This window comes from Cariama cristata, unplaced genomic scaffold, assembly GCF_000690535.1.
Source record: "Cariama cristata isolate BGI_N322 unplaced genomic scaffold, ASM69053v1 scaffold9525, whole genome shotgun sequence".
NCBI classification, from domain to species: Eukaryota; Metazoa; Chordata; class Aves; order Cariamiformes; family Cariamidae; genus Cariama; species Cariama cristata.
Genome location: NW_009619217.1, coordinates 35,446 through 47,894, shown reverse-complemented (window position 1 = coordinate 47,894; position 12,449 = coordinate 35,446). Strand labels below are relative to the sequence as shown.

Genomic DNA, 12,449 nt, shown 5'->3' with positions numbered 1-12,449 from the left:
GTGGAGGGGGTGGAGGAGGAAGCAAAATTGACCTTTCTAGGACTTGCTGTTTTTCCACAGCATGGTTTGAAAGCTAAAGTTCCACATTCTGCTTAAAGTCACATCAGTCAATGCAAAGGCAGACAGCATAGGCACAGAGATGACAATGAACATTAACTCTCCCTGGCATTGAATGTTTCTGAGCTTAATTTACCTGCACATTTGTTCAAAGAGCCCAGCGTATCCCTCACAAATGCTCTTCCCCTTCTGAAGCACATCTATGGGTTTGCTCGACAGCTGGCTTTTGTTATGGTAGCCCACTATGTCGTATTCTGCGGGAAGGAACACAGACGAAAGTTCATCCAAAAGCCCGAGGCAATGGGATCGACGGGCAGCAGGAGCAACGCTTGGATTGCTTTTCATCTCCGTGTGTGCGAGCAAAGAGAAACGAGCCGTGGTGCGTGCTGCGCAAGGATGTCGTGGATGGCTGGTGGGGTCTATCTCTCGTCACTGTTTGTTCTAAGCCTGAGCTGGGATTCAGCAGTTGAATCCAAATGGGAGGGAAACTCTGGTTTTTTAGAGAAAGTGGGCCTCCCCGGGGGGTGCCCTTGTGCCTCTGGGGATCTACAATCTCAAGAGCTCCTGGTAAAAAAAAAAAAGAGTGTGCTCTGCATTTGAAGGAGTCAGACTCATGTTACTGTCAAAGGAAACCATTGAGCCTTTTGCTCTTTTTACAAGCAATTTATATTAAAAATACCTGGAAAGTAGCTTGTTGGGAAATAACCTGAAATGATTTGTTGCAAGTGAATCATATTAATACCTGGAAGCATAGGAAATCTTAATTTGTTTGAATGAACGTGGAAAAGCGACACAGCAGGGTTCCTTCAGACAGAGCTTGAGGAACTGGTCTGGGAAGGTTAATTCAGTACCGACCAACCTTAGTCACGTCCATAACCTCTTTCTTAAAATACGAACATATTTTTCTGACAAAGCTCTAAGGAATGCTGCATCAGCTGATTCATTCTCCCTTTAATGCTGTGGAAGAAGGGAGGAAAAAAAAAAAAAAGCTGGCAACATGCTGTATTTGTGCTTTGATGAAATGCTGCAACTGCTTGTCTTTTATCTGAGGGGCTCAGCTGATGGCTGCCCCAGGGTGGGCTTGGGGGGCTGCGAGGAAAGGCTGGTTGTCTCCACCCAGGCTCTTCACTGGGCCACCAGCAAAGCTGCAGAGCACTTTAGGGGGGTACGGAGAGCTAGCTGGCTGCACGTGGCTCTGTATTTATGCTAGAAGTGATAAGTAAAATAATTTCTTTTAGAGCTACTGCTGCATGGAGGTAGCAGTCCATCGCAGGCGGGGAGTTGAATTGGGTGGGAATAGTTAGCCAGGCAGCAGCGCTCTCACTTAAAATCCAAACAAGGAAGGAGTTTATATTGTCAGTGCTCTTGCAGGATGGATACATTACATTTTTGTGAGCCAATTTAAATTCCTAGCGCTGTGTTTATTTCCCATGCATGTAAATAGGAGTCAGTCTCTGCAGGAAGGAAGGAGAAGTGGAGCCAAGACAGTGAAAAAAACCCCAGCACCTTGTGAGATCACTGTGTACCTGTCGGGGGTCAGAGACACCCCCTGAATGCGTGTTAGGTAAATGGACCGACTCCAACCAGACCGGCCTTCCCAAGCAGGCTCTGGCCCAGGCAGTGGCCGGCAGAAATGAGTTAATAGCATAAAAACTGAATGACCAGCGGCCAACGGGAGCTCGGCACTGGGATGAATCAAATGCTGGGTTTCGGGAAATGCAGTGAAATCAGCAGTCTGCATATTTAAGGGCAAGATTAAAGCTGTTTGGGATTGACCTGTGCTAACCGTGCAGTTGCTGGTAAAGCGCTGCTGATCTCAGTGGGCGTGAGATTAGGCCAGTGCTCCCCAAATGGCTCTTCTGCTCCCCCGCAGCTGCCCTGTTCAGCCAGCGAACTGTGCCCCACCGGATCCCGTCAGGATGCATAAGAGGCAAGAGAAAGAAGAGCTGTACTTCTCCCCCTTTATCCCCAAGAGTTAATGGCAAAGAAACATTTTTGCATCTGTTGTGCGTAACACAATCATGTTGCATATCCAGTTTCCCCCACCAAGGAGCTTGGGGTGGCAAGAAGCCTTTCACCCCCTCTGATGTGCCAGACTGGAGAGGCTACAAATGCTGCCTCCTCCTCCCTTGTCCTCTTCGCATCTTTTGGTGATTTCGGAAACTCCAGTGTTGCTCAGGCTGGGGCTGGGTAGGAAGGGGCAGGGGAAGCTGAGTGATTGCAGCTCTCATGAAGGTTGAAAGGGTGCAGGTACGGGCAGGAACGGCAATCACGCAGATACCAGCGCGTTTTATGAAAGCTGGCCTCTCTGATGCACTGCGCTGATGTGGCTGATGGATGTGTCAACAGGATGAATGCAGTTAGGTACCAGCTAGAAACTGGAACACAAGCTGTATCCACAAAACGTGGGCAAAACTGGCAGCGAAACAGCCAACAGACTGCCAGAGGCACCTCACCCAGGAGGGGCTGTGCTCAGCGCCAGGCTGTCCAGGCTGCTCCTTGCAAGGGGTGGTCTGCTGCCCAAAGAAGCAGTAACAGAGGAGCTGCAGAATGAGACCGAGCTGGTCAAGGCAGCTGATGGTTCCTGGTGGTACCTGCGCTACGCCGAGACCCTCCCGGAGCAAAGACACTGGCGTGCAGAGTGCGCTGGGAAGGGGAACATGGGCATTCGGGACAGTGGTGGAGATAAAACTTTTGGTGACTTTGACTGGCTCTGAATGTGACAACCAAGCCTCTGGTGCTTGGCAGACTGACTTCGTGCTCCAGCTGCTTAGATGATGGGGATTTGTATGGTTATACCTTCGAATAAGTCAGGTAGGAGTTACAGATTCATCACGTGGAAAGAAACCATTTGCAGGCAAACCTTGTAGGGCATGGCAGCACTAGGAGAGGGACTATGGAAACAGAGATGGTGAGATAACCTCTGAGTACATTTCTGGATAAATACACTCAGAAAGCCTTCCTCCCACCCACCACGTGAAACTAACCCACAAGATACTGCATAAACTGCGATGGCAGCGTAACGGGGGTGACAGCAACAGCCTTATCTGCTCAACTGAAGATCTCAACCTACCTATGTGGTGGCATATCCACATCCATATGGCTCGAACTTTTTCCAGATCAGTCCGGGCTTGTTTAAGCAGGGCTTTAACAAGTTCCTCTACGCTGTTCTTGACGTTTACCTGTTTGTGAGGAGGAAGCATTGCAAGATGATGGTGAAGAAATTGCTACGGTAGATCTCCCTTCCTCCCTGCTCCCTTGTTCTTCTCAAGCTACTGAGACATCACCTGCCAGGAGACTGCTCTGACCTGAGCTTCATTAAAAACAGAAATACAAAGCTGTAGTTTCACGTTTCGAGCAAGTATTTTTGGTCATAGTTTCCCTAGTTTCTCCTAGAGTGGGATCTGTGTTGCTGATGTTTGCAAGGAAACGGTTTTTCACTTGCTTGGGAGATTTTGAGGCACTTGCCCCAATAGCTCAGACTAAGCTGGTGTTAGTGCTGGTAGCTCGGTTTCAAGGAACGTCCCCGCAGGGGAGCTGGGAGGAGGACAGAGGCAAAAGCAAGACTTACTTTTAATGCGTAGGCATCCAGCTTCTCAAATTGCTGCAGATCTACTGGCATGGATTTCAGAGAGGATTTGTCCCATGGATATGCTGGGAAGAAATGAGTTGTCATTGTCTCGGGAAGGGAGGGGACTATTTTCCTGGCTGTACGCTTGAACAAGAGGACACTGCAGAGCTCCTGCCCGACCCACTGAGGCATCCATCAGCGGGTGCTTAGGGAGCAGAGGACACGAGGGCACTCGCAGAAGGTCCCTGCCAGCTGCAGGGAAAACAGGAGCCATCCTGTCTAGTCTGGTATAATTTGGGCAATCTGGAGCGGGAGGTGCATCTGCCTCATTGGCACTGTGTAACAGCATAGAAAATCCCAGGATGTTATATGGAGGTGCGCAAGAGATAATGCAGAAGTATCAGGGACAATCTGTACTGTGGAAACCCTGGCAAAAACGTGACTTTTAAAAAAACCCCACTAGAGAGCTGGATTTCTCCAGTCGTTTTGTTGAAAGCAATGACTGTTATGCGTGGTAAAAGGCTCTGATTCTGCACGAATTCAAGCACGTGAGAAATGTTACGTGGGGAGCAGTCGGACTGAAACTGGTGTGCTTGCCCCTCTGTTTGCATCTTTGCAGGCTCTAGGCTCCCGGCTCTACTCCATGGGAACCAAGGGTTAATAACTTGCCCTAATTAATCAGATAACTTATTTTTTTAACAGTCTCTGAACGAGCTGACACTGTTCTCTCTCATCAGCGAGCCACCCGAGTGATGCGGCTATAGCTCGGTGCACAGACATATCGGATGGACATCTCCCCTGGACCGCCGTCTGCTCAGCCCTCCCTTTTCTTCTGAGCTGGTGAGAGGAGAATTGAGCTCTACAGCAATCTCTTCCCCTGTCATGTGCTGTCAAAGCCATTCAGGACTAAAGAGATTCTTCTAGCTATCTCTGAAGGATTGTTATTTCCCTGGAAAAAAGGATTTAAAAGAGATCACGAAGTGAAAATGGTGTTGTGTGACTCCCGAGTGCTAGGAGAGGTGAATGAAGGGTGCCGTAGAAATGCTGTTTGCCTGGAGAGAGGTGACACGGAGAAGTGAACTGCCTTGGGCTGTGCATGGGGGCAGAGAGGCTTTGGCTGGTTGCATATTGCTTTATTTGTGACCCTTGCTAAGCAAGTGGGATGCCCCTTTGCTGCCTGCTTAGCGAGTGCTGGTGGGATGCACGAGAGGCTCCGAGAGCATCTTATCCCAGCTGAGAAGCCAGAGGTGCTTCTAAAATCTATGTTCATCACCTGCTCCCTCTCCACCTCCCCAAAATGGGGCTCTGGTCCCTTTGCTGCCAGCTCCAGCCCACTGGGGAGGTGGCCAGAAGGTTTATTCCTGACGTGCAAAGGTGTTTTGTTAACATGGGCCCTGCTCTTCTTGGAAACCTCTGCCCCGTGGAGGGGTTATGGGGCATCCCACGTCCCGGTGATGGTGCAGCCTGCCAGGTGGGATGCAGGCACATCCCTTGGCAAGGCAGGTGCCTCTCTGCCAAAATCAGCGTGTAGGCACACGGCATCTCTTTCTTTAACAGGCTGCTTTGTTTATCTTGGTTTTCCCTGAAAAGGGCTATTACGCTGACCTAAAGAAAGATAAAGCAGATTTACGCGTTTAAAGGTTCCCACTCTCTGCAGCTCTGAAAATTACTTTTTGCCTTTTGGGAATGGGGTGTTTTTTTTAAAGTCGGTTATCAGTTTTTGTCTTTGTCAGGTTATAGCTGCCAAGGCTCCCCGCAGACGTGGGATCTGCAGTCTCTCACGTCGCCCTGTGCAGTTGGGAAGCGTGCATCGTGTCTGTTTGCAGAGTAACCTTTCCTTGGGTGTGGAACCTTGGGAAGGTCTCGGACACGTGTGACATTCCTAAAGCTACATCCCTATCTGCCACCCTGATGAACGGGGGATTGGGAAACTGAACGCTACTCATGGTAATAAAAATTAAATCCCCTACAGCTCTGTTTCTAGGACTGATGGGCTTCCTATCTGGGGCTGCCCTGCGTTGTTCCCCACCGTGCCAGCGGCGAGGGGACAGCTGATAGTTACCATGCAGGTCTTTTCCTCCTGGAGGCCGCGGGGCTTCGGTCTTCTGGAAAGCTAGCAAAGTGGAGAAGGGAGCGCGAGGTGAGCATTTGTTGGCAGGAAAAAAAAAGACAAACAGAAAGAAGTGATTCTGGGAGCGGGCCTGGGTGGAAAAAGCTGAAATTGCTGCTTTTCTTTGCCCATTCCCTTGCATTTGGACATGGATGTCAACGCCCTACGGAGCGTGGGTGCGGAGGGGAGAGGGACGAAGCAAACAGCCTGGACCGCAGTGTGCTCGGCCTCCCTTCCCCTCCGTCCTGCCGCTCTGCATTCCCCAGCAGTCAGGCATCTCCTGTTCTAGCCTGAGGGCTGGGGACATCAAACCCCTGCCCACCACTTGGCCAGACCCCCCCAGGCGTGGAAGAAGGGAGAGCTGAGCTCCAGAGCTGTTAGATGATAACTGCAGAGAGCTCTGTGGCAGCTGGAGGATTTCTGAGGGACGCTGCGGCCCCCAGACTGTCACCACTCGCCTTATCCCAGGGCTGGAGGAGGAGAAGACCCCCCCATGCCCCAGGGGCAGAAGGATTTTGCTCCTCAAGCCGCAGGCACGGGCAGGGTCCAGCAGCATCTGCTCAGCAGGTAGAGCAGGCAGAGAGGTTGGCATCTTCTCAAGAGCCTCGAGCTCCCGTGGGGAAAAGGGAGCCTGTCTCCTCCTGGGAACAAGCTCCTGGGCAAGGGCTAGCCTGGAGACACGTGCCGTGGTAGAGCAGAGCCTCACCTTTGTTCTGACCTCTCAGGCTGGGCAGCCTCCGGGGACCTGCAACAACCCCGGCATGGTTAGTACGATCGCCGCAACCCCGACCCTGGCTCGAGGGCCGCAGCATCTCCTCGAGCTCCCGGGCTTCTTGCCCTCCCTGCTTCCACAGAGGGAAGGATGTGGCCCCTTGACCCGCTCTGCCAGGCTTTAAAGCCCAGGCCGTACCTTTTCCAAAGGAGAATTTATTGAAGAGTTGTGGGGTGGTATCCTTGGCGTGAACCTCCACTGTCACTTGGGTTCCTGCAAGAAACGAGGACAAACTCCCTAAGAAAGGGAAAACTAACCAGGACATGGAGGAGAAGGGCAGGATTGCCTGCCGAGGCATCGCTGAAGCCAACTCTGAACTTTAGCAAAAGAAGTGGCAGCCCTGGCGATTGTGAAGGTACCAAAGCGCTTGGGTTTCCGGGCAAAACAAAGCACCCTTAAGATAAACTGTAAGGTCAGAAAGCCTGTGGTCACCTCCGGTGTGATTTGTAACTCTCAAAAAATAAAAGACAGCCCGTTACAGCCTAACAGGTGATAAAGCGGGTCATAAATAAAGCAGAGGTCCTCAGTGAGGATTATGTGGCAGCTTAAAAAAAAAAAGGTTTAGCACCATATTAAATAGCTCTTGATGGAGATACGGTAAGCAAAGAATCAATTTCTCTCATTGATTTTTCTTGGAATCAAACAGAAAAAGGCTCAGAGCTATGAAAATGGTTTGACTTGTGATATGAAAATTTTTGGCAAAGGCCGTTGCCTGTAAGAGGCAGCGTCCTGGCAGAGCCAGCTGCGATCCAGGCGTGCCGTGGGGCTTGTGCTCTGCATGCCACGATGCTCCGGAACAACCTCAGATGGTTCACAGAAAGAAGTAAGGAAAAAAAAGAAGTTAGGGAGTGTCTTATAAGAATTTCCTGAACTTTTTGGAAGAGACTGCATTTTTTTGGGCAAGTATATCAGAAGGTTTTGCAACCACCGAGGTTTCCTGGAGGACCTCAGCGTGCTCGTGGGCTCCCCATTTCGGATCAGACAGAGGTTACTTTGGAGACGGAAGGTCAAGATGTTAATGCACCTCGGGGCTGCTGTCAGATCGCACGTGTTAGTGCCTACAATTTTATCAAGAGTCTCGTGATGTTTGGGGTTTTCCTTGAAAGCCAGCTCTTGGAACCAGCTAATTAGGTAGGAATCTGAACTTTCATCAAAGAATAAGTTTTTGCACAGCATTTAACTTTAGAAAAAGTTAAGTATCTCCTGTGATTATGCAGAAAGGTTTGATATCCTTTAAGGCCCAAAAACAGAAGGCAAGAAAAACTGTAAAAAAACCCCTTTTAAATCCTAGAGCTTGACTCCAATTCTGGGATGATGGCAGATATCAAAGTTTCATTAGAGCTGGCTGGTGTATTTTGTCAGCTAATTCGAAGGTAAAATGAGGTTGTTTCTCAAAGGCGTGACTTTCTGCAAATGGTACGATTTCATTAAGATTTTTATATTTTCAGGGGTCTTTTTTTTAATTTCTCAAGATTATTTTTAGCATTGGGTTTTTGTGGGTTTTCTTGCCAACTTCCACTTTCTCAATTTTTCCCCGTAAATTAAAACTCTTTGTTTTCAAGAAACAAATATACCGGTGAGGGATGCTTTCTTCCAGTAAGCTTAAAAGGCCTTTAACAAATGAAAAAACATCATTCCACAGAAATTTTTCAAAGTGCTACATCCATTGCTTTAAAAACTAACGATATGAAATGGCTACTGATGTTTTTAGGACTTCTTTTCCCTATTCCTAATCAAGATATCATCCAGAAAGAAACACTTGCTCTTCTCGTTCTCTGTGGCCAGGCAAGTCCTTGGCCAGTGAGGGCTTTGGGGTGCAGCTGGTCCAGCGCTGCCCCTGCTCCACTGCAGGGATGGCTCCTTGCAAGGACCTACCCTATGAAAGGACTTCTGCAACCGGCTGTCTTAAGCTCAATTTCTGCCAATATTATTTCTTCCAGCCCTTGCACCCTTCCATCGGCACTGGACTATCAGGTGTTGGCAGGCGTATGTTCTTACCATGCTTTCCAATTTACATCTGTGCTATGTCCTGGTGGTCAGGGGGATGGTGGGAACCCAGGTTCTTCAGGACCTACCTCCATGCATCCACACGGAAAGACCCAAGGATTCTCCAGGCTCCCCTGGGATTTTTAATTCTTCATGCTCAAGATCACAAAATTGTCAGGGTGGGCCTTTTTTTGCTCTTTTGGGGTATTCTGAGGTTCTTTTATTACAGAAAAACTTGAGCGGGAGCTCACTGAAGCCCTGCTCTGAAAAAACAGTATCCCTTGGGTCACCACTTACCTTCATTAGAGTACGAAGTAACGGTTTGCGTCTGCTTGCAGGGCTCCCTGGAGGCTCGCCGGCCTGGTTGCACAAAGAAAAACATCTCAGTGCCTTGAAGAGAGCAGAGGTGCCCAGCGCGGAGGCGAATTAAATGTGTGCCTTTGATCAGCAGCAAAGTAAGTAACGACACAAGAAGCTCGAGCCCGTTCTCCAGCTTCGAAGCCCAATTGCTCACGGTCTGGGGGGTGCCTGGTCCTGCTCCAGAGGGATGGGCCCGACTAGGGAGCTGCTGCTCAGGGTGGGGTGCTTAGGGTGCTTGGACCAGGGGGTGCGTTTGGAGAGATGGGCAGGAGGGAAGAGGAGCGCGGGGGGCTTGGAGGAGATGCGGTTCCTGAGCAGGGAGCATTGGTGTGGTTGTCAGCATCTCATCCTCATCTCCAGCTCTCTCCTCTGTGCTCTGGGAGCCCCTGACTGTTTCAGCGATGCCGGCTGGCCCCGGGATCCTTGGGGCAGAGGGAGGTGTGGGGAGCACCTGGTGCGCCTGGGGAATTGCAGGCAGCATAAATCCACACCCTGCGGCCGTGCTGACAGTTAGCCAGGGCGGTCAGCAAATGCCAGGCGACACTGAGCCCGAGCTCCCGCGCGGCTTTGGATGCTCGAGCCTTGCCGGAGGCGAGGTGGACGTTGGCCAGGACGCCAGGGAGATCCCTCGCTCTTTTTCAAAGCGTCATGGGATCACCGTCCTGCCAGCCACCAGAGACCAACCCAAGGAACCTGGTTTTCACGGCTCGTCCTGAAGGCCAGATACCGTTCGTACCTCGTGGCCGTGACAAGGATCAGGCCCTCTTGATGGGATTTTTGCGGGGCGGCATGGGGCCACAGCCTGTTTGCCTTTGGTGGGGTTGGGGCAAGGCTTCTGTAATGCAGTTTGTAAATATTGCGGCAGCACCAGCTGCTCGGTGGTGTCAGAGGTTTCATCAAGATGCTAACACGGCTGATTAAAGGGGAATTTATTAACCCCTGCGGTGCAAGAGGAGCGAAAGCTCTTGCCTGCTCCTTTGGCTTCTGAATTCCTTAGTAATCCTCACAGAGGTTTAAATTGTGCCTAAGATGGATCTGCAAGGGAAGATTTCCCATATGCATACTAAATACTCCTGCCATTAGTTCGGGGTGGTAAATGATCGATACCGTCCGCTCACTCGGAACGGAGGCTCTGACTTGTGCTCTGCAGCTCCAGTTGCAGACCCTCTTGAGCATGACGGAGGAGCGAGAGAGTGTTGAATATTTATCTGCTTCCCAGAGCGGAGACTTTTGTTAACTGGTGTCTGAGACCATCAGATTTGTTAAAAAAAAAAAAAAAAGAGTTGTATCTTGCCATGAAATATTGCTTGCTTGTGGTCTGTAAGCCCCATCCAGCCACTACTGACTTCAGAGGGGCTTGGATCAGGGCTCCTGTTGAGCATCGTGCTGGGCACAGCGGTGGTTTTTGTATGCTGCTGTTCCTTGGCCTCTGGAAACAAAGCTCCTGCCAGGTGTAACTAGAATCCACCATTTGGTACCACGAGCATTACCTGTTGTCTTGCTTTACCTTTGCCCTCCCGCCTTTCTCTGCTAGACACCATGTTAGGCTTAGACTACCAGGAATGCAAGTCGGATGGTCTGGTTCCCTTCCCCGGGAGCTGCTCTGTCCTGTTGGATGGCAGTCCTGCAGCCTGGCTGCCGGCAGCCGGGGGTAACCTCTTCAGATGTTCTTTCTGAACCGTTTCAGAGCAGAGAGGTGAGGAATTGGCAGGGAACCATTCAGGATTAGCAGCCGCATCATTCCTGGATAGCAATCACACCTGCCTTGTGCTTGGCAAGCTCTGAGCCGGGGAGATGAAGGATGGACTGGTGGATAGATGGGTTGAACCCCCAAAGGCTTCTTGCATGGCCCAGACCCTGCTTAATGGGTGTATGAATGCTGAGGGAGTCTCTGGAAGCTCTGCCTGCAACCTGAGCAATTTGAGGGCACTGAATTTCCCCTGCCATCAGCTGGCTGTGAAACGTCAGAGCTCGGTGCACCTGAAACATGATGGAGCTCCATGGCATCTTGCAGGAGAATCCCCCCGAGGTGGCCGTGCGTGGGCTCCGCAGTGCCACTGATGTGCATCCTGGCCACGGGGCAGAGGAGAGCACGGAGGGGACGCTTCCCATGGCACATGGCCCTGGGCCCTCCGCGTGTCTCCGTTGAAGCCCCCCAAAGCTCTGGAAAGGGGTGGGTTGTTTCAAGCACGCTTATGCTCGAGAGGCACAGGTGGGTGCTAAAAGCTTGTGAGTGGGTTTTGTGTACTGTGGTTAGTTTATCAGTAGAGGGAGAAGGTGACATACCGTTAAGGTCTCTCCCCTGAGGTGGCTGTGATCTGCTGTTTCCATTTCCATCATCCTGCAAACCTATAAAATATAAATGTGAGATTGGCAGGCTGTCCTCCTGGAGTGAGGTTCTGGCACTGCCTGGAGGCCAAGTACCCCAAAACCTTTTGTGTAAGCCATCATTCCAGCTGAACCCAGGCGTCGTCGGGATCCACCTTCCCTGTCTCGTCTGCAGCGTTTGTTGCAGCCCCTGTTACTAGAGTATGAAATACTGGGAGGAAGAAAGTGCAACAGTCCAGGTCTAAGTTGCTTCAATAGGGCTTGTTCGTATTTGGGTGGGTGGTGGATGCCATATTCGGTGCAGCATGAACACAGCTTCTGTGTTTGTTAGCTTTGCCTATCCTTCTTAGCCTGGAACCAGCTGTCTGAGAATCTAGCTATTCCCCAAGGTTTTTGAGCAGGAATACTCCTTTTTCTCCTTTTACTTCTGCAGGGAGGGTCCCTTTACAGTTGCAGAGCACAGCCTTAGCTTTTTGGAAGATCCCCTGAAGGATAGGAGCTGGGCCAGGGAGACTGTCCCAAACTGTAGCTATAAATGGCTCAGGGCAGTCATCCTTAGAGACAAAGCCTAGACACGCTTCAAACAAAACAGTTTTGCCCCCGTACTCCGTTGTAGTAGGCGCTGGTTTAGGGTGAAACCGCCGAGCTCTCGTCCTGCTCCCCTCGCACAGCCGCGAGAGCTCGCGGAGGCATCGCGGGGCCACCGCAGGACAGAGCAAGGTGCAAACACGGTCCTCGGGTTAGTAACCGGGGGCATGTCACCTCCTCCTACACCTGGGGCTGCACGCTCCAGAGCCAGACCCCGAGCAGCACGCAGCGTGCTACGTTGCACCAGCGAGGGTTCTCCTGCACCAGGAGGACCAGCGAAGGCACGCTGGGTTTCTCCCCTCCACTCCCCCAAAAAAAAGTGTCAAGTTTGGGGTTTTGCAGCATGTCTGCAAAGGGATTTTTTTTTAGGGGACGAAAAGCCCAAACCCTGTTCCAAAGCTGCTGCTTCGCTTCACCATCTACGGGGCAGCGGGTGCTGTACCTGCAGCCCTCCCCTCCCTCGCACCGACTGCGGGCGGGACGTTACCTGCGCTCCGGCTGCCTTCCGTCTGCCCCTCTCTCTGCCCTTTCTGCTTGCTCGCTCTCTCCTCAGGGTCGACAATAAGCAGCAAATTGATCGTTACCGCACTGGGATCTGTCTTAAAGTCCATGGTACCCATCAGAGCGTGGCCAGGGTGCCGGTCCTCCCGCCGAGCTGCCGCTGCTGCGAGCTGCCG

General features: G+C 51.2%; 1 protein-coding gene across 1 annotated transcript; it reads right to left on the bottom strand.

Annotated features, from left to right (window-relative positions):
• Nucleotides 1–193: 193 nt before the first annotated feature.
• Nucleotides 194–12,392, bottom strand: LOC104162435 (kyphoscoliosis peptidase-like; the record flags this gene model as incomplete). Its single annotated transcript, XM_009701153.1, has 9 exons — nt 12,260–12,392; nt 11,143–11,205; nt 8,794–8,856; nt 6,649–6,723; nt 6,445–6,483; nt 5,691–5,741; nt 3,629–3,711; nt 3,131–3,239; nt 194–311 (listed from the first exon to the last, which is right to left on the bottom strand). Coding segments are annotated over exons 1-9 (734 nt in total), but the record flags the coding sequence as incomplete, so codon positions are not given.
• Between the last annotated feature and the right edge of the window lie 57 nt (nt 12,393–12,449).